Source organism: Hyla sarda, chromosome 1 (genome assembly GCF_029499605.1).
Source record: "Hyla sarda isolate aHylSar1 chromosome 1, aHylSar1.hap1, whole genome shotgun sequence".
In the NCBI taxonomy this organism is placed as follows: domain Eukaryota; kingdom Metazoa; phylum Chordata; class Amphibia; order Anura; family Hylidae; genus Hyla; species Hyla sarda.
In genome coordinates, this window is record NC_079189.1 from 223,725,489 (window position 1) to 223,752,290 (window position 26,802).

At 45.0% G+C, this 26,802-nt stretch overlaps 1 protein-coding gene across 4 annotated transcripts in view; it reads left to right on the plus strand.

Moving 5' to 3' along the window:
• Window positions 1–26,802, plus strand: part of DNAH6 (dynein axonemal heavy chain 6) — a 400,640-nt gene that overhangs the window by 137,665 nt on the left and 236,173 nt on the right. For all 4 annotated transcript variants that reach the window (XM_056568811.1, XM_056568814.1, XM_056568815.1 and 1 more), the window contains 3 exons: window positions 9,130–9,342; window positions 12,412–12,504; window positions 25,596–25,715. In XM_056568811.1, coding sequence (XP_056424786.1) covers window positions 9,130–9,342; window positions 12,412–12,504; window positions 25,596–25,715 — 426 coding nt within the window. The remainder of the gene's footprint in view (window positions 1–9,129; window positions 9,343–12,411; window positions 12,505–25,595; window positions 25,716–26,802) is intronic.

The following is a 26,802-nucleotide window of genomic DNA, read 5'->3' on the forward strand; positions in this document are numbered from 1 at the left end:
TAACCAGTTTTAGCTAGTGTCAGCAGGAGGCAAGACACAGGTCTGGGAGCTCCTCAGACCTGGTCTTCTTTTCCCTTTGTTTTTTTCCTAGTTTCAGTCTAAAGTTTAGTTTTTCTCTCCTTTGTTGTTTTTTCTAGCGTGGGGCGACTGGAGCATGGCGCTGCCTGATTCCCCACCTGCAAGCTAGGGGCACGGTGCATTGCTGGATGGGCCGTTAACCTCTCCTTGCCAAAACCAGTGCCTGGCGGTGTACCCTGGGTCCGGGTCCCTCATTTGCCCCTGTTTGCCTGCTGAGCTGGCTTAAGGCAGGTAGCCCTATCTGGTCGAAGTCTTCGAGGGTGAGTATGTGGCGGCTGAGGTGAGTATACAACCCCCCCGCCCCACGCGCAAACGAGCATATGTCCCGGGCAGTGAGGGGTTAACCCTCACTCCATTACTCATACAGCTATATGTCACTATTCTGGGGCTGGTTTTTGGTGTCCGGGCAGTGAGGGGTTAACTTTTATTCATGTAGCGGGGGGTTGCCAGGGAGCCGCACTATACTGTCCTAGCGGGAGCTTTTTACTTTCACTCTGAACAGTCCTGCTGGCTGGAGCCGTTTCCTGCTCACCTCTGCGCCGGGTCTGCTGTGCGGACCTGGCGGGGCAAGCGCTCCAGGGTATCCCACCGGCGGGAGTTCAGGGGATCGTGGCGGCCGTAGCTCCGCCCATCTTCACCCCCCTTACTCAATGCGCGAGCCGGGAGGTCAGGCAGCTCCTCCTCTCCGGCTCACGCGCTGCTGGGAGCCGTCCCCTCTTACTGTCACGCCTAGCTCCGCTCCTCTTCCCCGCTGCAGGGTCATCGGCGCTCTATCTAGGACGGGACTGCTCCGTTCCTGCCAGATCTCTGCTCCTGAGGCAGAGCCCGACGGGAGCTCTCTGCTCTGGCCCGCAAGTGTCCCCTGCCTCGGAGCTGTACGACAGCTAGCAGGTGCTTCTATAGCATTCTGCTATGTGCCGTCGCTGCTCCAGGGGCTTCCTGCCTGCCTGCATATGGCACATATGTACTACGGGCAGCTCTTTGCAGGGCGCCCTACACCCCTTGCTCCCTTCCAGCCTTAGTGCATATATTTTGTCACAAAAAAAAAAATCTCAGGTTTCCTTTGAGATTCCGCATCTGTTAGGTCTGCCGGCCTTCCATCCTCGGGGTGTTATGGCAGGTCATGCTCTATGATTCCCTTCTCCACAGGCTACCGCATCCGCGGCTAGTGCTTTGGTTCCCCACATTCAACAGTAGGTCTCCATGGGAGTATTCCTGCGTGGGCATGGATTGGTCCTGATATCATTATGCCAGACAGTAGACTCGCATGTCACGGCTGCCGAGTCCGTGGCTGGCGCTCCGGTACCCCACTGCTGCTGTGAGGTGTCCGAAGGAATGCCAGTAAGCCAGACAGTGGTCTGCGTGTTTTCCTCTGCCGCCAGTCTCTCATCACACAGCTGTTGTATCTGGTGCGAGGTGTCCGATGGAGTGACCCGTTGTCTTCTATGGACCCATACCAGAAAGCCAGATAGTGGTCTGCGTGGTTTCCTCTGACGCTTGTCGCACATCACACGGCTGATGTATGTGTGGCTGGAGTTCTGTTACCTCTCTACTGAGCGAGGTGTCTGATGGAGTGACCCATTGTCTTCTATATCACATGGTTGATATAGCTGCGGCTGAAGTTCTGGAGCCTCACTACTGAGCAAGGTGTCCGATGGAGTGATCCGTTGTCTTCTATGGACCCATACCAGTAAGCCAGACAGTGGTCTGCATCGTTTCCTCTGCCGCCTGTCACACATCCCATGGCTGATGTATGTGTGGCTGGAGTTCCGGTACCTCTCTACTGAGCGAGGTGTCTGGAGTGACCCGTTGTCTTCTATATCACATGGTTGATATAGCTGCGGCTGGAGTTCCGATACCTCATTACTGCGAGGTGCCCGACGGCATGACTTGTTGTCCACTATGCACCCATACCAGCAAGCCAGACAATGATCTGCATGGTTTCCTCTGCCGCTTGTCACACATCACACGGCTGATGTATCTGCAGCTGGAGTTCCGGTACCTCACTACTGAGAAATATGTCTGATGGAGTGAACCGTTATCTACTATGGACCCATTCCAGTAAGCCAGACAGTGGTCTGCATGGTTTCCTACATCACCTATCACACGGCTGATGTAGCTGCGGCTGGAGTTCCGGTACCTCACTACTGCGAGGTGCCCGACGGCATGACTTGTTGTCCACTATGAACCCAATACAGTAAGTCAGACAGTGGTCTGCATGGTTTCCTACACCGCCTTTCACACATCACATGGCTGATGTATCTGCGGCTGGAGTTCTGGTAACTCCCTACTGTGTGGCAGGTCCGATGGAGTTACCTGTTGTCCTCTCTGGTACCATACCGGTAAGCCAGACAGTGGTCTGCATGGTTTCCTACACCGCCTTTCACACATCACATGGCTGATGTAGCTACGGCTGGACTTTCGGTACCTCACTACCATGTGAGGTGCCCGTCGGAATGACTTGTTGTCAACTATGGACCTGTTCCAGTACGCCTGACAATGGTCTGCTTGGTTTCCTACACTGCCTTTCGTCGGCAGATGTATCTGCGGCTGGCGTTCTGGTGCCCCACTGCCGTGCGTGTTATGCGTAGAACTGATCAAGCATGTCCTGAGGACCCTATTGGATGACAGGGATGCATTCCACAGCTCCTCTATCCATGTCTCCTGATGGAGGTTCTGGAGGAGGGTCCCTATAGATTCACGGGATTCATGCCAGTCAGACAGTCCTTATCTGTTGGGTCTTCTACGCCACCAGGTCACTTGTTGGATGGGCCGCACTCCAGTTCCTCGCTTTCTGTGGGAGGTTGAATGGAGTGACCCTGTGCGCTCAGGTATCCTGTTCCAGTCAGCTAGATGGTTTTCCTCATGGCCTCCTACTACTTCGGGTCACCTGCCATACTCTTTCCACACCGTGGATGGTGGTTCTGGTATAACCCACTGCCAAGGGGTAGTTCCGAGTGAGTCTCCTCGGGTGGCTCCGTGGCCTTTCTACAATGCACCACATGCTGATTGCCTACTTTACCAGATTCCTCTCTGCATGCCTGTTACTCTGTCCAAGGCTGGGTTCTCACTTCGCTGTGTGTTTCCGTATGCGGGACCGGCGTGGCCATGGTCCCTATGCCACATGACCAGACTGTCTGTATGCTTTTCTGGTCCACCAGGTCACCTCCTCCGTTTCTGCCGATGCCGCAGCTGCAGTCTGGTGTCTCTCTTCCAAGTGACCTTCCGCAAAGTTTCTTTCTGGGTTCATGGGACCTTTTCTGCCTGTAAGGTCCAACTGTGTCTGCATGTTTCCTGTACCGCATACATTCTTTTTCTCTTGATTCTGCGCCTGCAGTCTTGGTGTGTGGCACCATTAGTAAATCAGGTATTGTTTTTTCTGCAGGCTCGAGGGACTTTCTCAGCCACAGCATCACTCTGCTCCCGTTCCTAAGGTTGCAATGTTGGTCTGCTGGTGCCATACCTCCCTTCCTGCAGGTCCCTTGGATGTCTGCGGTTTCTTTCGTGTCGGCAGTCTTGGTACCCCACTACTTTCATAAGGTACAATGTCTGTGTCCCTCGATATGATAAGGCTGCTCTGTCAGTGTAGAGCCCACCTTCCCTTCTGTTCGGTGGGGTGTGCCTTGGGGCTTCCGGGGATTTTGTTTCCTGCAGTTCTGTTGAGCACTTTGGTTTTGGCAGGGTGCCTGCTATGGCGACACAGTCAATTCTGCCCCTCCCTATTCCTCCAGGTACCCCTGAGTTTTCTGTCCTGGGTGGCTCAGGCACCTACACTGCTGCCTTAGTCATTGTCCGGACTTGCTTCCCATAAGTCTTGTAGGTTGCCCAGCTCCAGTGTGCAAGATTCCTATCCACCTGGGGACACGAGGTGGCTCCTCCATACAGCGATGGGTTGTCACTGGGGCCTGGTGGCTACATTCTCCCAGTCCTGGTCTGTGGCTGTGGGGCAGCATTGCCCTGCTCCTACTGTGCCTGGTGCACTTACCACTTCCCTTTTCCACAGGGTGCTTGGCATGGTCAGTTCCTGAGTTTCATCTCAGTCACCCTTGTTTTCTAGGGGATCTATTTTTATTGAGCTTTTTCTGCCGCCAAGATGATGCCATCTCTCGGTTCCCACTATTTACTGTCTAGGCTTGTGTTCTTCCTGTCCACCTTTGCAACCTGGCTCTTTTTTTGTTTTTGGTTATCTACTGCTGCTCACGCATCCTTGACTCTCTCCTCTGTTGGAGGTGTTTATGTTATCTTGTATGGCCAACGACAGCTGGTCTAGCCACCGTCTGTTGTTCGGGTCCTGCCACTGCTCTTCTCCTCCCTTTGCGCACTCCCCCTGGAAGGGTGTGTTCTTCCTTTCCCTATTGTCTGTGTCAGTTGTACTGTACTGTCACCATAGTCTTCTGGAATAACTTTCCTGTGCCCAGAACCTGAGGGTCCCGGCTGGGTCCTCCTTTGTTTCCCCCTGCGTTCCCGCTCTGGCGGGACGTTTCTTCGGAGTGCTATGATCTGCTTGGACCACTGGGATCCAAGACCGGTTAGTCCTTGGCTTGGTCTTTGTCCTAGGATGTCGTGGCTAGCCTTCCTTTCTGGCGGCTCTTCCGGACCTTGAGCCTTGTTTATGGTTGAGGTCTCGGGCATGTGTAGTGATCCAACCCGAGCTCCTCCACGATCCCTTTTAGTGGTGTGATCGCTCTGTACTTCACTTCTTCATTTTCTCCAGGGAAGTTTGTCGTCCAGAGAGTTTTCGTGGCGATCTATTTTCCTTACTTTTCACATATGAGTCTTCCAGGTGACTCAGGATCCTCCATTTCCCATATCGGCCATGCCAGTGTTCTGGGATGTACCCTTTTGGGGTGTTCTGCTTGTTCCTTGGCCGTTTGATTTACCAGTTCGTCTTCCGGGTGAATCAGACCTCTCTAGTTTCCATGTCGGTCTCTCCTGTGCCCAGGATCCGCTGGGCGATCCGCTCCTTCTTCGTTCAGGGATCATGCCTCCCGAGTTAGAGGGCGTTCCAGTCATCCGGATTTCATCAGTCCGGCTACTGTCACCTTCTGGGTACTCATGGTGGGCCGCTGGGACAGGGTTTTTTTTAGTCTGCAGCTGTTTAGGTCTTTGTTCTCATGCACCAGACCTTTCTTGTCTCTCTTTATGGCCCGTGGACGGGGGATCTTCCGGGAGCCCAATTTCTGGGCCTAGTTTCTCTCCTGCTTGGGGACTTGTCCACAGGCCTTGTGGACATGTGAGTTTGGTCTCGGGACTGATTCCTTTTCTCTGGTGGTTGTTTTTTCCCACCCTAGGGTACTGCTTTGGTATGGCCCATCAGTAAGGTGTCCCCCAATGAAGAGCGACCGAAAAAAGGAGATTTTTTTTGTACTTCACGTAAAATCTCTTTTTTGTAGCCTTCATTGGGGGACACCGCCCCCACCCAATTTTTCACTTTTCACCCGGATGATCCTATCCGGTTTTTGTTTCATTTTATCCGAGATTCTTTTCTAGGGTCTTTCGGACATATCCTTGGTTGGCTTCTCCTACTGCTTTGTGACAAAACTGGTTACCTCACTTCCAGTGGGTGGGTATATCCTGCCAAGAAGGAGACAACTTTTTTCCTAGTGTCAGCACCTCCTAGTGGTAAGAGCATATACCCATCAGTAAGGTGTCCCCCAATGACGGCAAGAAAGAGATTTTACGGTAAGTACAAAAAAAATCACCTTTTTCCAAATTTTCACGGAAATGTCAAAATCTGAATTTTTCAGGGACCAGTTCTGTCTTGAAGTGGATTTAATTGACTTTTTCGTTGGAAATCCCCGATAAATTACCTCATTATAAAAACTGCACCCCTTAAAGTATTCAATATGACATTCAGAAAGTTTGTTAACCTTTATGTTTTTCACAGGAATAGCAGCAAAGTGGAGGAGAAAAGTCAAAATCTTTATTTTTTCTATTCAGATATTCCAGTTTTAACCAATTTTCTCTGTAGCACATCAGCTATAAACAAAAAAAAATGCAATTCAATATTTATTGTCCTAATTCTGCAGTTTTTAGGAATATCGCATATGTGACTCTAGTTGTGTGAACCATATGCCTCAGACATGAAGGAGCACCTAGTGGATTTTGAGGCCTCCTTTTGATTTGGGAATTTATTCCAGTACTATTTCATGTTTGCAGAGGCTTTGGGGTACTACAGCATGTGAAATCCTCCAAACGTGACCCCAATTTTTAAACTATACCCTTCAATATATGTAACAAGGGGTGCAGTGAACATTTAAACCCCACAGGTGTTTACCAGATTTTTAGAACAGTGGGCTGTAGGAAAATGTTGTATTTTTTTTTACATTAACCTGTTGTAGCCCCAAATTTGGATGGCAAAGACTAGAAGTGAAGGAGCGCCATTATGCTATTGGAAAGATAATTTGGTTGGAATAGTTTTTGGGGCCATGTTACATTTGTATAGCCCCTATATGTGGCTCCATCTGGAAAACGACATCCCTCAAGGAATGTAATAAAGTGTGCAGTGAGCTTTTACACCCCACAGTTGTTTGACAGATTTTTGGTACAGTGGGCCATGAAAGTGAATTTTTTTTTTTTACGTCTGTGTGGACCAAGTGCCAAATGCAACCCTTGTTCCATGAGGGGTAATCGGTTGACTCAATCAAGTGCAACCTATGGAGGACATTTACTAAGCTGCGCCAGCATCTTAAATGCAAAAAAGATGCACATTTTTATGCAGATGTAGTGAGTGTACCCCCGAAAAAAATCACTAACTGTACATAAATGTGCAAAATTAAACATTTGCACTATTGGCGTGGCTTAGTAAATGTCCCCCATAGGTTAAACTTGATTGACTTGTCTTATTTCAACCTTATAAGCTATGTAAGGGGGGCTTGGCCTTGCATTGGAGGGGGCTCGTCCTCCTCACATGCGACTTTAGACCAAGTTGTGATACCTAAAGTCACTGCAATTTACACCACCTCAATGCAATGCAACAAAGCCACTGGATTTACTAAAAGTGGTGCCATGTGGCTCATGTACAAAGCCATCAATGCGTTGAAAAAGTACAAAACCGTTGTAAGCCGTATCCAGGCACGTGTAAAACACACATTATATTAGGGTAAAATAAATATAGGGTAAACCATAAAATGAATACTCATACATGTATTGTACTCCTTGAAGCAGTCTTTAATGCAGAGGCCCATTTTTTTTTAGGACAGGTATCATGCTGAAAAATGCTGTCTCTCCGTATGCTCCTTTTAGCACAAAATCTGCATCTTTTCTGGGACCAGCTTTCTTTCTAGTGTGGGAGAAAGACCTCACCTGGAAAATGTTGGCCCGGTACCATACAAATGCCTTTAACCAGAAGTACTTGGACCCGCTTCTTCCTTGTTACCAAATACTAGGGCCTCAATAGAATTTCGATGCATTGTCAGAGCTTAAGTACAGTACAAAAGTGTTGTATGTTGCTGCCTGGACCATGTACACCACAACCTTTTTAGACCATATTCTAGTTTTGAACATGGTGCCATATGGTTTGAGGACTTGATCGGAGAAATCAACTCCTCCCATTTACTGACTGTAGTCCACAATACAATCAGATTTGAGGACCTTCATAGTGGTACCTTGCACAGGGACACGGGTGCTGCCATTTCTGTAAATTGTGGTCAACATAGGGACCTCCTTCTTGTCCTTATATGTGACTAACAACAGGTTTTTACTAGTAAGAACCCTGTTGTTACCCCTAGGAATTGGTGGGGATTTTTCCACACAGTGCCACAAGCTGCAATGTCTCTGGCTGTAGAGGGCGCTGGTATAAACGTTATCCACGGAATGTGGTAACCTTTACTCAGCAGTAGGCACATCAGTTCTTACACAATTTCACTGCTAACTTCAAGGATGGTGGGGCATGTCCGTGGTTCAGTGCTGATGTCCATACCTTCATATGCCCTAAAACTGTAAGTGTACCCTGTGGAACTCTCACAGAGTTGTCATAACTTCACGTCATACCTTTCTCTCTTAGTGGGAATATATTTTCCTTTAAAACTAATTAAGGAATCATCAATAGCGACCTCCTTTTGAGAGATATAGGCCACTGCAATTTTTGTTCTTAAATAATCTATGAGCCAAAAAAGCATTGGTGTGATGGGTACAAACTGTTGGGTGTACAAGTTTGTTTGAGCCACCATCAAATTGAGTCCTCACTTATCGAAAAAGTCTACTGCAGTGAGGCCTGTGTGGTCAATCATGATGATCACTATTACAGGGGAGTTAAGTCCTCCTTAGGGGACGTGAGATGATGGTTGCTGTTAAATCAGCAGCCATTTTCACCTGATCACCGCATCGGGAGATGTGGTGATTCTAAACACCAAGGCACCAGAGTGTGCATTTACACCCACTGTCAGTAAGGGATTAAGAACTAATTTGAAAACTGGGCCAGCTTGCAGCAATATGATATGTTAGCACCTTGTTTGGCCACATTACCTCAGTTGCACTATGGCTGCTACATGTGAGCCTTTGGGAATCTAAATTAAAGGAGACATTCCCTCTTTCTGTTTTTTCATATATTAGTCAAAATAAAAGGTGCTTACAAATACACCTATGTGTGTATGTAGGTCTGATTTATGTCACCACATAGAGTTGTTAACTAAAGTGTTCTGACTTGACTTTGTAATAGTGCGGACAGATTGTTGGGACTGTACAGAATCATGTTTTTTCATTCTCGAGCATGCATTATTTAATGGGGAACAGCTGTGTAATAGCCCAAGTACATTTTGTTATTGTTACAGTACACTAATGAGGATTATTAATAGAAACTGTTATACAACTTGGGACAACATGGGAGATCAAAGAAAGGCAAAGCAACATGTCCTAAACAGGTCAAAGTGCTCTTTTTTCTCATAGCTTCCACATCAGGTGTAAAAATAAAGAGTGTTCCATAGTTCACTCAGTAAATTATACCAAGGAAGATCTGTGTTATATGGAGCTATGGGCACATACTGTACCTAAAAGTGTATCCAATGTTATATCGGAGTATAACTACTAAAAGCCACACTTTTTCTTTTATAGGTACCTGTGATAACAGATCTAAGAAATCCATGCTTGAAGCCCAGGCATTGGGCAATTCTGGAACAGACAATTAATGCAGCCTTGATAGACACCGAGCACCCACTCTCACTAGAAAAGCTGATTGAGATTCATGCCTTTGAATATACACAGGAAATTCAGGATATATCAGGGCAAGCCTCAGGAGAAGCTTCATTAGAGACTATACTGAAAAAGGTACTGTTTGAAAACAGACTTACTGTATCAATTTTCTTGTGTATTTTTTTAAAATAACTTACTATAATGTAATATACTGTATGCTCATAGATTGCTGAATAGATAATCTACATGTGCATTAAAGTTTGTTTACATATGTGAACAAAATTGTTGGAATCTTTTTGTGGAAAAAAAAGAGAAAAAAAAACCACAATGCTCCCTAAAATAACTTGAAACTGACAAATTAATAAAGAATAAAAATATACTGAGATTTAACTGATGGAAATCAGAACTTGTAAGCTTAGAGAACACGTTTAAACCTTAGAGAACACACAACATACATGTACATCGTTGTACCCTGGGGCTAAGCACACAGTTACGTACGGCACGGTAATGGGAACCAGCCGGCTGCTGTTATCAGGAACCTGGACCTCATGGATAATGGCAGACTTCAGCTATCCCTCTAATGCCCACCATTACCACTTCAGATGCTGTAATCAATACTAATTATGGCATCTGAAGTATTGCGGGGGTGAACAGACATACATGGAATCACACACGATGCAACCGCGGGGGACTGATGTGTTAACATAGCCTCTGGACTGCTGCTCTCTTCCTCTCTGGTCTGCCTCCTTGCAGACCAGAGAAGTAGATCGCAGATAATACTGATCTGTGCTATACCTATACATAGCACTGCTTAGTATTTGCAAAGCCCCCTTAAAACATAACCGAGCCTCTCTAATGCTTCACAGTAGGTATAGTGTTCTTTTCTTCATTTTTACATAGGACTGTATCTATAACAAGGGGGCATCCTCTACGTTTGGAGGAAAGAAGGTTTCTACACCAGCACAGATGGGGGTTCTTTACTGTAAGAGCAATGAGACTCATTTTGTGGAACTCTCTTCCGGAGGAGGTGGTCATGGTGAACTCAGTAAAAGAGTTCAAATGGGGCCTGGATGCGTTTCTGGAGAGCAATAACATTACAGGTTATGGATACTAGATTTATATGGATAGAATTGTGATGACACGGGGGTACAAGATACACTTGTCATTTCGTGACACCAGGACACCATTAGCCTATACACGGTCTGACAGCTTCTCCTGGGCCAGGCATGAGGCAACGAACACACCGACGCCAGGTTACGGATAACTGCCTTTTACTGAGGCAGGTGTAGATGGTACAACACGCGGTACAGAGCAGAGTAGAAGGGATGCAGTGTAACCCTTGGGAGCCCTATTGCCTTGCTGGGAGTTATGGTGCTTTTCACCCACTTGGTTTAGATGTGCTTGAGACTTGTAGATTAGGATATATCCCACGCTGACTAGGGTTCTGCTAAGGTCCAATTACACTGACACCGCCAGGGTATGACTCACCAACACCTGGACGGGGGAACCCTTGCAGAATGGTGGGGCTGACTTGATTGAGGGCTTTTCTTCAGGCTTCCTTCTGGATCACCACACACTTCTTCCAACTGTTTTCCCACACTGCAAGGGACTCACATGGAACTCTGATCAGGAGCATAGCTCTGACTGAACTAGACTGGAACTAGTCCAGACCTCAACTGGGGCAGCTCCTTCCCCCCTACACTATACGTAAGGCAATTTGAGGGTTCCCATTAGGCAGCAGGAGTCACCTGGTCACTCTGCATTTTCTTCTTAAAGGTACAGTGCATATACAATACAATAATACAGTAAATATAATAAAGTGCACAAACATAGTAAACAGTAGAACAGTGGGCCCATCACAGGAGCAGCAGGCATGTCCGAGGAGATCCGCAGCCCACAGGACAGCCTTTGGTGGTGGGACACCACAGAAGTTTGATCCAGGGATTTATTCTGACTGCCATATTTGGAGTTGGGAAGGAATTTTTACCTCTAAGATGAGGGTTTTTGGCCTTCTTCTGGATCAACTCAGCAGGGACTCATTAGGTATATGGGTTTAACTTGATGGACTCTGGCCTTTTTTTTTAACCTTATGAACTATGTTACTATGTTACATGCGTATATATAATCCTCTTGAGACAACTCTCTCCTTTGTTTTCTGTTGTCCATATTCAATGTGGTACATACCATGATGCCAAACAGCACAGCCACTGCTTATCTCCCTTTAAGTAGGTGACTGACTGATTACAAGGTTTGGAGACGCTAATAGCAGGACATGCTTAAGATTAAAATGTCCCCTTTGTCAAATTATTTTATATATTATATATATTCACCACAATTCAAAAGCAATGTCTGATTTTCATCTGTTTATTTTCATAAAAATGTAAGTCATTATTACTTTCTTCAGTTTCAAGTTATTTTAGGGAGCATTGTGTTTTACAGAAAGGTACCAACAATTTTATTCACATCTGAGATCACCACAGATAGAGTTCATGTGCAAAGGATCCACTCTTTTCACTTCTGCTAAAAGTACATACATCCACAGGGTTTATAATTCAGTTAGATGATGTTGGATTGTAGTTGCCTAATTTATGAACTCACTTATTTTGTCATATGTCATAGTAAGTCTGCGGAAAGATGCTGATTTCAGTGGGACTAGTTGACCATCTAATATTTATGGTGGCCTGCCCCCTCTCCGCAACCAATAGAAAAGAAGAAGGTGTACCAGAAGGAAAAACTGTTGTCATCAACACCATTGCACCCCCTACCACTGTGCTGATCTGGCGGAGTGCGAGAAGACCTGTAACTGATACTTAAGCTAAATGCTTAATGCTACTATTAACCCTGTCATTGTTATAGTTATCCCTTGACCTTTTGTCACTGTACACTCAACCTCTGGGTCACTGCACAAGTATTTGCGTGTGCTGGGAAAAATAGCAGTTTTTTAAGGCTGAAAATAGGACCAGAAAATTGAACATGCACATAGCTCACGTCTAGAAAGACAGCCACATTCCTTACAATTCTAGACATCAGGTCCCAGATCATAGACATGCACCAATAATATTCTCTCATGTGTTTCACTTACAGTACATGAATTTTAATCTGATCCTGTACTTTTAGTCCTGTGAAGTAGGTTTAAACTTGTCAAACATGAATGTTTTTTCCAAATCTTTATTTTAATAAGTAGTGTCACATTATTTTATCTAGGTGGAGGATTCTTGGAAGACCACTGAATTCACCACTATTCCACATCGAGATTCTAAAGATGTGTTCATTCTTGGTGGTACAGATGATATCCAGGTGAGGCTTGACATTATGTTACTATTAAATAACTCCTTCTTCCTGTTGTATTTATATAGTATATTAACCCCTTCCCGCAGAATGTCATATATAAACGCCGGGTTGTGCAGTGCGTTCGCGCATCCCGGCGTTTATAAATGACATTCAGTTAACCCGGCGATGCGCAGCATCGCACGGGTTAACTGGCAGAAGTCCCGCTGTTTCCAGCAGGGGACAACTTCTGCTTCACCCCCAGGACCATCCATTGATGGTCCTGGTCAGCGATCACTGTGATTGGTCCCTGTGGACCAATCACAGTGACCTGGGGTGAAAGTTCAGATCGCCCGCACTGCCCGCCCCTGGAAGTCGGGCAGAACGGGGGACGAAGGCTGCAGGGGCTCACGGGGACCTGCGGCACACGGGGGGGGGGGGGGGGGGGAACACGTGGGGACCGGCGGACTTACCTGGAGCAGCGGCAGGACCGGCCACGTGGACGAGCAGCGACGGGACCGGCAGGTAAGCATGTAGTCCTCAGAGGCAACAGTGAAGATCTTCACTGCTGCTTCTAGGAGTCTGAAAACTACAACTCCCAGCATGCCTAGACAGCCTTTGGCTGTCTGGGCATGCTGGGAGTTGTAGTTTTGCAACATCTGGAGGGCCCCAGTTTGGAGACCATTGTATAATGGTCTCCAATCTGTGCTCTTCCAGCTGTTGCAAAACTACAACTCCCAGCATGCACTGACTGTCCAGGCATGCTGGGAGTTTTAGTTAAGCAACATCTGGCCCTTCAGATGTTGCCGAACTACAACTCCCAGCATGCCCTTCAGCTGTCTGGGCATGCTGGGAGTTGTAGTTTTGCAACAGCTGGAAACACACTGGTTGGGAAACATTGTTTCTAACTCAGTGTTTCCTAACCTGTGTGCCCCCAGCTGTTGCAAAACTATAACTCCCAGCATGCACTAAAAGACCATGCATGCTGGGAGTTGTAGTTTTGCAACATCTGGAGGGCCCCAGTTTGGAGACCATTGTATAATGGTCTCCAATCTGTGCTCTTCCAGCTGTTGCAAAACTACAACTCCCAGTATGCACTGACTGTCCAGGCATGCTGGGAGTTTTAGTTCAGCAACATCTGGCCCTTCAGATGTTGCCGAACTACAACTCCCAGCATGCCCTTCAGCTGTCTGGGCATGCTGGGAGTTGTAGTTTTGCAACAACTGGAGACACACTGGTTGGGAAACATTGTCTGTTTCTAACTCAGTGTTTCCTAACCTGTGTGCCTCCAGCTGTTGCAAAACTATGACTCCCAGCATGCACAAACAGACCATGCATGCTGGGAGTTGTGGTTTTGCAACAGCTGATGCAACCCCCCCAAGCCCCCCCCCCGCCCCGCCACCCCCGTGAATGTACAGGGTACATTCACATGGGCGAGGCTTTTACAGTGGGTTTCTCGCATCTTGAGATGCAGCAAATTTTGCGCTGGGAAACTCGCTGTAATCCCCCGCCCATGTGACTGTACCCTAAAAACACTACACTACACGAACACAAAATAAAATAAAAAGTTAAAAACACTACATATACACATACCCCTACACAGCCCCCCTCCCCCAATAAGAACGTCCAGTACACCACTGTTTCCAAAGCAGAGCCACTGGCGTAGAATACCCCTATGTCCACCCCTATGCAAATCCCTAATTTAGGCCTCAAATGCACATGGCGCTCTCACTTTGGAGCCCTGTCGTATTTCAGGGCAACAGTTTAGGGTCACATATGGGGTATCGCTGTACTCGGGAGAAATTGCGTTACAAGGTTTGGGGGGCTTTTTCTTCTTTAACCCTTCATGAAAAGGAAATGTTGGGGTCTACACCAGAATGTTAGTGTAAAAATTTTTTTTTTTTTACACTAACATGCTGATGTTGCCCTATACTTTACATTTTCACAAGAGGTAAAAGGGAAAAAAGCCCCCCAAAATTTGTAACGCAATTTCTCCCGACTACAGAGATACCCCATATGTGAGCGCAAAGTGCTCTGGGGGCGCACAACAAGGCCCAGAAAGGAGAGCGCACCATGTACATTTGAGGTGATTTGCACAGGGGTGGCTGATTGTTACAGCGATTTTGACAAACGCAAAAAAAAAAAAAAAAAACACATGTGACCCCATTTCGGAAACGACACCCCTCACGGAATGTAATGAGGGGTGCAGTGAGAATTTACCCCCCACAGGTGTCTGACGGATCTTTGGAACAGTGGTCCATGAAAATGAAAACTTGTACAGCCCACTGTTCCAAAGATCTGTCAGACACCAGTGGGGGGCAAATGCTCACTGTACCCCTTGTTACGTTCCTCAAGGGGTCTAGTTTCCAAAATGGTATGCCATGTGTGTTTTTTTTTGCTGTTCTGCTGTTTAGGGGCTTCCTAAATGCGACATGCTCCCCGAGCAAAATTTGCTCTCAAAAAGCCAAATATGACTCCTTCTCTTCTGAGCATTGTAGTTCGCCCATAGTACACTTCAGGTCAACTTATGGGGTACCTCCATACTCAGAAGAGATGGGGTTACAAATTTTGGGGGGTATTTTCTGCTATTAACCCTTGCAAAAAGGTGAAATTAGGGGGGAAACACACATTTTAGTGGACATTTTTTTTTTTTTTTTTTTTTTACATATGCAAAAGTCGTGAAACACCTGTGGGGTAATAAGGCTCACTTTATTCCTTATTATATTCCTCAAGGGGTCTAGTTTCCAAAATGGTATGCCATGTGTTTTTTTTTGCTGTTCTGGCACCATAGGGGCTTCCTAAATGTGACATGCCCCCCGAGCAAAATTTGCTCTCAAAAAGCCAAATATGACTCCTTCTCTTCTGAGCATTGTAGTTCGCCCATAGTGCACTTCAGGTCAACTTATGGGGTACCTCCATACTCAGAAGAGAACTCGTTACAAATATTGGGGGGTATTTCCTGCTATTAACCCTTGGAAAAATTTGAAATTTGGGGGGAAACGCACATTTTAGTGAAAAATAAAAAAATTTTTTTACATATGCAAAAGTCGTGAAACACCTGTGGGGTATTAAGTCTCACTTTATTCCTTGTTATGTTCCTCAAGGGGTCTAGTTTCCAAAATGGTATGCCATGTGAGGGTTTTTTGCTGTTCTGGCACCATAAGGGCTTCCTAAATGCAACATGCCCCCCAAAAACCATTTCAGAAAAACGTACTCTCCAAAATCCCCTTATCGCTCTTTCCCTTCTGAGCCCTCTACTGCACCCGCCGAACACTTTACATAGACATATGAGGTATGTGCTTACTCGAGAGAAATTGGGCTACAAATATAAGCATACATTTTCTCCTTTTACCCCTTGTAAAAATTCAAAAATTGGGTCTACAAGAACATGCGAGTGTAAAAAATGAAGATTGTGAATTTTCTCCTTCACTTTGCTTCTATTCCTGTGAAACACCTAAAGGGTTAAAATGATGACTGAATGTCATTTTGAATACTTTGGGGGGTGCAGTTTTTATAATGGGGTCTTTTGTGGGGTATTTCTAATAAGAAGACCCTTCAAATCCACTTCCAACCTGAACTGGTCCCTGAAAAATAGTGAGTTTGAAAATTTTGTGAAAAATTGGAAAATTGCTGCTGAACTTTGAAGCCCTCTGGTGTCTTCCAAAAGTAAAAACTCGTCCCTTTTATGATGCAGACATAAAGTAGACACATTGTATATGTGAATAAAAATTTTTTTTATTTGTAATATACATTTTCCTTACAAGCAGAGAGCTTCAAAGTTAGAAAAATGCTAAATTTTCAAATTTTTCATCAAATTTTAGGATTTTTCACAAGGAAAGGATGCAAGTTACCACAAAAATTTACCACCATGTTAAAGTAGAATATGTCACGAAAGAACAATCTCGGAATCAGAATGATAACTAAAAGCATTCCAGAGTTATTAATGTTTAAAGTGACAGTGGTCAGATGTGCAAAAAACGCTCTGGTCCTTAAGGCCAAAATGGGCTTGGTCCTGAAGGGGTTAAAGGGTATCTGTTAGCTTCAATTCACTGACATGTTAGGACAAGGAGTCACATGGTACCTTTCCTATATCTGTCTGTAATGTCGAAAAATGCCTTTATTCTCTGGTGCCAAGAGTCAAAAAGGTGTTCCAAAGCCCCTGAAGTTCTGAGGGCTTGAACTCCATCTCACTCCCCCTCCCATCTCTGTTGCTGCTTGATTGACAGTCATCTGGAAGAAGAGCCCTGTTTCCACATTTCACACCTGGGCATATTTTTTTATGCACACAATCGAAATTTGGAAACAGGGCTCGGCGCTTAAGGGTAAGCCCTAACTGTCAGTCATGTAGGGACAGCGGTGGTGGTGGTGGGGCGAGGAGGCGTTCGGGCCCTCAGCTTTTCAGAAGATTGGGAACACCTTCTTGAAATTGGCACCAGAAAACAAAAGCATTTTATTATGTTATGGATGCACAGAGAGATATATTAACCCGTAAAATAATTATAAAAATAATCATATGTGGTACCACCTCGTGCGTAAATGTCCAAACTATTAAAATATAAGGTTAGTTAAGCCTCACGGTCGATGGCGTACACGTAAAAAAAATCCAAAATCCAAAATTGTGCATTTTTGGTCACTTCATATACTATAAAAAAAACTAATAAAAAGTGATCAAAAAGTCATATCAAAACAAAAATTGTACGGATAAAAACTGCAGCCTACTGCAACATACAAATTTTGGTGCATGTAGTTAAATTTTTTTTAAAGTAGTAAAATAAACCTACATAAATTGGGTATCCTTGTGACCATATGGACCTAAAAAATAAGGATAAGGTGTAATTTTTTGCGAAAATAGCACTGTGTAGAAACGGAATCCACCAAAAGTTACAAAATGGCGTTTTTTTTTATTTCACTGTACAAACATATATTTTTGGGCTTTGCAGTAGATTTTGTTATTAAATGATTGATGTCGGGTGGCGCAAAAAACAAGCCCTTATATGGTTCTGTAGGTGCAAAATTGAAAGCGTTATGATTTTTAGAAGGGGAGGAGGAAAAAACTAAAGTGCAAAAACAAAATTTGGCCTGGTCCTTAAGGTCAAAAGGGGTTTGGTCCTTAAGGGGTAAAAGGGGTACTCCACTTGAAAACATTTTCTTTTAAATCAACTGGTGCCAGAAAGTTAAACAGATTTGTAAATTACTTCTATTAAAAAACGTAATCCTTCCAGTATTTATCAGGTGCTGTATTCTCCACAGGAAGTTCTTTTCTTTTTGATTTTCCTTTCTGTCTAAACACAAGTGCTCTCTGCTGACACCTCTGTCCATGTCAGGAACTGTCCGGAACAGGAGAGGTTTGCTATGGGGATTGGCTCCTACTCTGGAAAGTTCCTAAAATGAACAGAGGTGTCAGCAGAGAGCACTGTGGTCAGGCAGAAAGGAAATTGAAAAAGAAAAGAACTTCCTGTGTCGCATACAGTAGCTGAATAGTACTGGAAGGATTAAGATTTTTAAATAGAAGTAATTAACAAATCTGTTTAAAGGGGTACTCCGTTGAAAACCTTTTTTCTTTTAAATCAACTGGTGGCAGAAAGTTAAACATATTTGTAAATTACTTCTATTAAAAAAAATCTTAATCCTTCCTGTACTTATTAGCTGCTTAATACTACCGAGGAAATTATTTTCTTTTTGGAATGCTCTCTGATGACATCACGAGCACAGTTCTCTCTGCTGACGTTATTATAATAATAATAGCACTTTATTTATTGTTGTCCTTAGTGGGATTTGAACCCAAGTCCCCAGCACTGCAAGGCAGCAGTGCTAACCACTGAGCCACCATGCTGCCCTTAGCATACATCTGCTATGCATGGTTGCTAAAATGGACAGAGATGTCAGCAGAGAGCACTGTTCTCGTGATCTCATCAGTGTTCCAAAAAGAAAGGAATTTCCTCTGTAGCATTCAGCAGCTAATAAGTACTGGAAGGATTAAGATATTTTAATAGAAGTAATTAACAAATATGTTTAACTTTCTGCCATCAGTTCATTTAAAAGAAAAAAGGTTTTTACCGGAGTACCCCTTTAACCCCTTAAGGACGCAGGACGTAAATGTACGTCCTGGTGAGGTGGTACTTAACGCACCAGGACGTACATTTACGTCCTAAGCATAACCGCGGGCATCGGAGCGATGCCCGTGTCATGCGCGGCTGATCCCGGCTGCTGATCGCAGCCAGGGACCCGCCGGCAATGGTCGACGCCCGCGATCTCGCGGGCGTCCGCCATTAACCCCTCAGGTGCCGGGATCAATACAGATCCCGGCATCTGCGGCAGTTCGCGATTAAAATGAACGATCGGATCGCCCGCAGCGCTGCTGCGGGGATCCGATCATTCGTAACGCCGCACGGAGGTCCCCTCACCTTCCTCCGTGCGGCTCCCGGCGTCTCCTGCTCTGGTCTGTGATCGAGCAGACCAGAGCAGGAGATGACCGATAATACTGATCTGTTCTATGTCCTATACATAGAACAGATCAGTATTAGCAATCATGGTATTGCTATGAATAGTCCCCTATGGGGACTATTCAAGTGTAAAAAAAAATGTAAAAAAATGTAAAAGTAAAAGTAAAAAAAAAGTGAAAAATCCCCTCCCCCAATAAAAAAGTAAAACGTCCGTTTTTTCCTATTTTACCCCCAAAAAGCGTAAAAAACATTTTTTATAGACATATTTGGTATCGCCGCGTGCGTAAATGTCCGAACTATTAAAATAAAATGTTAATGATCCCGTACGGTGAACGGCGTGAACGAAAAAAAATTTAAAAAGTCCAAAATTCCTACTTTTTTAATACATTTTATTAAAAAAAAATTATAAAAAATGTATTAAAAGTTTTTTATATACAAATGTGGTATCAAAAAAAAGTACAGATCATGGCGCAAAAAATGAGCCCCCATACCGCCTCTTATACGGAAAAATAAAAAAGTTATAGGTCATCAAAATAAAGGGATTATAAACGTACTAATTTGGTTAAAAAGTTTGTGATTTTTTTTAAGCGCAACAATAATATAAAAGTATATAATAATGGGTATCATTTTAATCGTATTGACCCTCAGAATAAAGAACACATGTCATTTTTACCAGAAATTGTACGGCGTGAAAACAAAACCTTCCAAAATTAGCAAAATAGCGTTTTTCGTTTTAATTTCCCCACAAAAATAGTGTTTTTTGGTTGCGCCATACATTTTATGATATAATGAGTGATGTCATTACAAAGGACAACTGGTCGCGCAAAAAACAAGCCCTCATACTAGTCTGTGGATGAAAATATAAAAGAGTTATGATTTTTAGAAGGCGAGGAGGAAAAAATGAAAACGTAAAAATTAAATTGTCTGAGTCCTTAAGGCCAAAATGGGCTGAGTCCTTAAGGGGTTAAAGGGGTACTCCGCCCCTAGACATCTTATCCCCTATCCAAAGGATAGGGGATAAGATGTCAGATCGCCGCGGTCCCTCTGCTGGGGATCCCCGGGATCCCCGCTGCGGTACCCTGCTATCATTACAGCACAGAGCGAGTTCGCTCTGTGCGCAATGACGGGCGATACAGGGGACGGAGCAGCATGACGTCATGGCTCCGCCCCTTGTGACATCACGGCCAGTCCCCTTAATGCAAGTCTATGGCAGGGGGCATGACGACCGCCACGCCCCCTCCCATAGACTTGTATTGAAAGGGGCGGGCCGTCACGTCACGAGGGGCGGAGCCGTGACATAACGATGCTCCGGCCCCTGTACTGCCCGTCATTACGTGCAGAGCAAACTCGCTCTGCGCAGTAATGATAGCGCGGTACCACAGCGGGGATCCCGGGGGTCCGCAGCAGCGGGACCGCGGCTATCTGACATCTTATCCCCTATCCTTTGGATAGGGGATAAGATGTCTAGGGGCGGAGTACCCCTTTAACTTTCTGGCACCATTTGATTTAAAACATAATTGGGTTCATTTACTAAGAGTGGAGTGGAGTTTTCTTTGTGGGTTTTGATATCTGACAGGAATTTTCCCAAGGTATGTACTAAGGTTTCCCTACATTTTGCACTTTTCCCTACGTTTTGCTTTTTTTACAACTCTTCTGATCTGTCGGGTTTTCCTCAGCTCAAATCCACCACATTTTCTGTGGAAACCTTAGTAAATATGTTGGGATTTTTCAAAACTGTCGGGGACATGCCCCTTTTGTTGGGACCACACCCACTTTCTCCCATGGTCACGCACCCTTTTCAGGTTTTTCTTGTAAAATGGAGGGTTTTGTTTTTTTGGGTCGCAAATTATGTCGCATGGAACGTGCTACACAATTTGGGTGCAAAACCTGACAAAGAAGAGTCGGGATCACGTTAGTAAATAGCCCCAATGTTTTCCAGCAGAGTACTCCTTTAAAGGTACCAAAGATCTCTTTGCCCTAACAGCTGCTGAACAGTGTCAGTAGTTTGGAACACGAATTACAGCTGACAGATTTCCATTAGCAGAAATGTGTTGGAAAACAGTGAAAAAGCTTTTTGTTGACTGATTTGTACAATCCTTTTTATATTACTCAATACTTTTTGTATTTCTAATATGAGAAATGGTAAAAGCAGACATAAATGGTGTGCAGTGACACATCCAGTTATCTACATGTAAATATTTTGACACTTGTTTGTAAGCAGGCTACTTTCACACTATGAGTATCCATCCATTATTAATAATCTGTTTTCTGTGTAAAAACGTATGTAAAATAACGTATGACATAATGGGTGCTAACGGCTGAAAAACGTCCGTAAAAATAACGGGCTTATTCATCTGTTAAAGGGTAGGTCCCACCATCACTTTTTTTTCCGTCCCTGCCTATTACCCATCTATCCCTAACACCCTCGCTGCCTTTAATTTTTTTTTTTACATATTAAAAATGCCTTTTTGTTTGCCTGGTAGTGTGCTCACTACCAGGCAGACTTCCCCAGCAGGCACCATGTCACTGATGCCTGCTGAGGCCGACACTTCCGCCCTTGGTTCACCTATACAGGGTGCCTCCAGCTGTTTCCCCACTGTAACTCCCAGCTTGCCCTGACATCTATTGGCATGTGTCATGGCATGCTGGGAGTTGTAGTGGGGAAACAACTGGAGGCACCCTGTATAGGTGAACACCGGATCTGTGATGGCCGCATATACCGCTCCCTACCGCGCAGCCCGCAACCCCCCGCCCCGTCGCGCCGCTCAACTCACTCCCCCTCCCCCTTAGTTCACCCATTCAGGGTACTCCCTCCTCGCCGTGCATCCCGCAGCCCCGCCGCTCCGCTCAACCCATTCCACCTCCCCACCCCCCTTAGTTCATCTATTCAGTGTTCCTCCAGCTGTTTCCCCACTACAACTCCCAGCTTGCCCTGACATCTATTGGCTGTCAGGGCATGCTGGGAGTTGTAGTGGGGAAACTGGAGGCATACTGTATAGGTGAACATGCAACCCCCCCCCCCTCCCCGCCCCCCCCCCCTCCCCCCCCCCGGCATAATACTTTACCTTGTCTGAGCCTGCGCGCATCCACTTCCTTCAAAGCGCTCGCTCCCGCCTGTCTGATTGACAGGCGGAAGCGAGCACCGCAGTGACTGAATTTCGACTCATTGCCAGGCTTAAATGAGTCGAAATTCTGTAGTGACGTCACTGCCGAGTGCATTCGGCCACTAGGAGGGTGACCCCTAGTGGCGGAATTTAAAAGTGATTTTAAACTGGTTTAAAATCACTTTTTTTTTTTTATTAAAGTATATTAGAGATATGTTGTAGTACTTGAGTACTACAACCTATCAATTTTTTTATTTCATGACAGTGCCCATTTAAGACACGTTATAACATCCGTCATGTACGGCCATTTTAACACCTCTGCCCACAGACTCCCACAGCCGGGACTACTACTCCTATCATGGGGAATAGACCCGACAGAGATTAGCAGTGGGGAATAGACTGACATGTTGGGCGGTGGTGGGGAATATATGAATGAGGTGCAGTGCATTGGGGGTACAGGTCAGGTACGGCGGCAGGGAATGGTGTGCTATAACTAGGGATCGACCGATTATCGGTATGGCCGATATTATCGGCCGATAATCACGATTTTGGGCATTATCGGTATCGGCAATTATCTTGCCGATAAGCCGATAATGCACCGCCCCACCACACCGCGACTGCCGCACCGCACCCCCGACCCACCGCACCGCGTCGCACCCCCCACCGTGATGCTAGGCGGTATACCGGTATGGATTTTTTCCCATACCGCTATACCGGTCGGGCCCCTCCCCCACCCTCCGAGTCAATAAAAAAATTAAACTTACCCGTAATGGGGGTGGTCCGGGCCATCCATCCTTCCTGTAGTGTCCGGGGGCGTTCCGGGTGGAGGGTGGTCCGGTCCGGGCTGTCCTTCCCCACGGTCTTCTTCTCCACTCCGGGCAGGCTCCGGCCTAGTACGCTGCATAGACGCCGCTACGCCGTGACGTCAGGTGCGTCGCTGCGCACGGGCGTCACTGCGCAGCGGCGTCTATGCAGCGTACTAAGCCGGAGCCTGCCCGGAGTGGAGAAGATGACCGCCGGAGAAGAAGGACAGCCCGGACCGGACCACCCTCCACCCGGAACGCCCCCGGACACTACAGGAACGATGGATGGATGGCCCGGACCACCCTGACAGGTAAGGGGAGAGAAGCGGGTGGTGGCGGCGGCGGCCTATGGCCCCGCAAAAGCCACTGCAGATCATTGATTTAAAGCGCCCGCTTTAAATCAATGATCTGCAGCGGTGTTGCAGGGGGTTAAATAGCCGATAATTTATACCGGAATATCGGTATAAGTTATCGGCTATCGGCCCTAACCTGCACCGATTATCGGTATCGGCCCTAAAAAAACGATATCGGTCGATCCCTAGCTATAACAGTGCACAGGAGGGACAGGTCCCTCCATTCTCTGCTGCTCCTCTCTGTCAGATATGGAGATGAGCAGCAGGGAATGGAATGGCATGTCCCTGCTGTGCACTGTGACAGCGCTAGAAGACCAGGCAGCAGGCAGGGGGCGAATCATAAATATACACATGGGGGGAATAAAATGAATATACTTAAGGGGGACTGTGATTATACAGTAAGGAACACTGAAGTTTAAAAACCCCGCCGGGAGCCCTGAATGGCTCATCTGTACCGGCCATTCAGGGCTCCCGGCAGGGAATTTAAAAATGAAAGTAAAATACATCGTACATCGCAGGGGAGTGGAGCATGCCGCCTGCTCCCCTGTTTATTAACTTCAAATCGCATCGGGTCTCAGAAGTGAGACCCGGTGTGATCAATCCCTCAGCCCCTGTACTACAACCCCCATTATGGAACAGAGTCTGTTCCATGATGGAGGTTGTAGTACAAAGACTAATGTAGCCTCCCCAGGCACTGGCAGACTCCCGCAGCTGGGAATTACTACTCCCATCTTGGAAACTAGTCTGTTCCATGATGGGAGTAGTAGTAGTCCCTTGGCACTGCAGGAGTCTGCTGACATCACCTCTTCTGAGCATGCTCAGAAGTAATAACGGATATTATAAACCAGGTGCAGACGAATGACAGAAAGGCTCATCCGTTTTCCATAGACTTCAATGTTAAGAATAACGGCCGTTAATTTACCCATTTCTTGTTACAGAAGAAAAATTTGTGCATGTACACTTTTTTCTTCCGTCACAAATAATGTCCGTTATTCTTGACGGGCTATAACTGGTCATAAAGTATAATCAAAAAATCCCATAGACTTTTTAATGGGATTTTTTTCCGTTTTTAAGGCTTTTCTAATGGAAGTTTATAACATATCTGGGTCTTTTAACGGAGCAACTTTATAGTGTGAAAGGGGCCTTAACTACTGGGTTATCCACAGGGTTCCCTGGAATCCAGGTGTTTGGACACAAGTCGGGTGTTTTCTAGGAAACAGCAGATTTGTAACTTATAGTGAAATGATGATAAACTTATTTCAGCGTGCAAAAGGATGCAGCTGAACAGTCAACATATCTCAGCCACAAAATAGTGCTGAGCAAGAATTGTAGAATGCTTCACTAAGCTTCTTTGAAGTAGGAATTCCTTGGGGGTAGAGGCATTTTTAAATGGCTTCTCTTAATTGAAAAAAGTTAGGACTGGTTTAGTCTATAGTTAAATCAATAGATCAATTTAACTGTCCAATACGGAATGTAGCAACATACAATGAGCACTATCAGATATTGATCCCATAGACCAAGCAAGGTGCAAAAACAGAATATTCTTTAGCATAATTCCACCAGTAAAATGTACAAGTAGAAAATGATATGAGAGAGGATTAAAGGGCTTATTTCATGAAACATGTTCATACTAGTCATGTAAAGCTATTAAAGATGCCCAGCTGTGTTTTTATTTATTTATTTACAATAGACCTGAAACAAAAACTATCTGGTTTTGCCCAGGACAACCAATCAAAGCTCAGCTTCCATTTTAGCAGAGCTTGTTAAGATATAAGAGTTAAGCTGTGATTGGTTGCTGTGGGAAAACCAGACAGTTTTGGATTTAGGAAGATTGGTAAATCTGGAACTATGTGTAGGCAAGCTGAGGACAGAATGAGTCTCCTTCTCCCTCTGGCCAGTATGCAGAGACCTGGCTATGGGGGAGTGACTGTGCATGTGTCTCCACCAGCAGTCAGCTCATAAGGTTCATATTGTTGTACACTTCAAAAATCAGGTGGTGCCATATTATGTAATTAAATGTCAGAACTTTTCACTGGATCATTTTCATAATAGATTTTAAATGCAAAATAAAATACATTTATAATTTGGTGTTTTGTAGAAATATAAGCATAGCGGACCAGATTTACGATTAAAAAAATTTGCCACTTTTCAGCAAATAGTGACTAACATGGGATACTCCACATTTTGTGTTTTAGACACTTTTTAAATACAATAGCACAATAGGTGTTCAAGAAGGCCGCATAACTTACTGGGCATGGTGCATTTGGGAAAGGGTTGTGGCCACAGTGCAACTTCCTCCCTGTGGCAAGAGTTTGGTGAAAAGTAAGCCAACAATTAGGTGTTCTAAACTTAGACTTGCCAGTGTAAGGGTACATTCCCACCTACTGTTGTTATTAATAAGACATATTAATTTTGCAGGTTCTGCTTGATGACAGTACTATAAACATATCAACCGTTGCATCTTCTCGCTATGTTGGACCCATCAAGCCTCGTGTAGAAGAATGGCAGAAGAATCTAGCCTTGTTTAATCAAACTCTTGTGAGTCATGTTTTTCCTGCATTATAGTGATATTAGGCATCTAGTCTTGAATGTAAATTGTGAAGCAAATGTTCAGTTCTGAGAGTAAAAATTATATCTAAGCCATTACCTATACATGGTGTTTACCTGATATTTCATTTACTCAGCTCTTATGGGTTGGTGGCTTTTTAACTTAGCTTCATAAGAGCTGTGACATTGACTTCCGCTAAGATACAATGCCTACAAGGATGCTGAGGTTCAGACTGCTGCTCTCTCTCCTTCATGCAGCTCTGCCTCTTCAGATTGGCTGATATGTATGAATACAAGTCTTATACATGCTTGAACATTTACAGAAAATAGTAAGGAAAATGTTGTACCCCATCAATGAAAATCAATTCCTCTGCATTAATATCAGAAAACCAATATGAGGATTAGCCTATTAAAACTTAACTATTATCAAACTATTATTATTTAGACTTAAAAAGCCAAATGTACAAACAACAGAGATATATGACCCCAAAACAACACCAAGTGATATAATATACACTACTCTCTAAAATTAATTAAAGGGGTACTCCGCCCCAAGATATATTATTCCTTACTCAAACAAAGCTGGTCACAGTCACCCACCCCCAGGTAAGTACTCATGACAACTGATTTTGGAGCAATGTGACCCAAACAAAAGCTGCCGGACCTAGAGAAAAATAGCAAGAGTCCACCAATAGGACAAAGTCCATTATACAGAATATCTATGTACTTTGCCATGCACTCAGGTCTACTCTACGTTACCTTGCTGCGATATGGGTTAGGACCAAGAGCACAGCTGTGCTGCAGCTTGGGGAAGATCACCCACTGTCACAGGAAAACTGGTCTGAATAAGGGGGTCTTCTCAAAGACGTTTTCTTTTGGAGAAGTTTCTCTGTATTATTTTTAATGTGGAACTATAAAACTGTTCTTATACTATAGGAAAAACTGATTGTGCAACTCACAACGATGAATATGCGAGGTTAACTGGAATACTCTCGCTCCTAGAGAGAGAAAAAGTGTTCTATGTAGTAAAAATAGATTTTTCAGTCCTCAGCATACCACCTATTACAAAATAGATGTA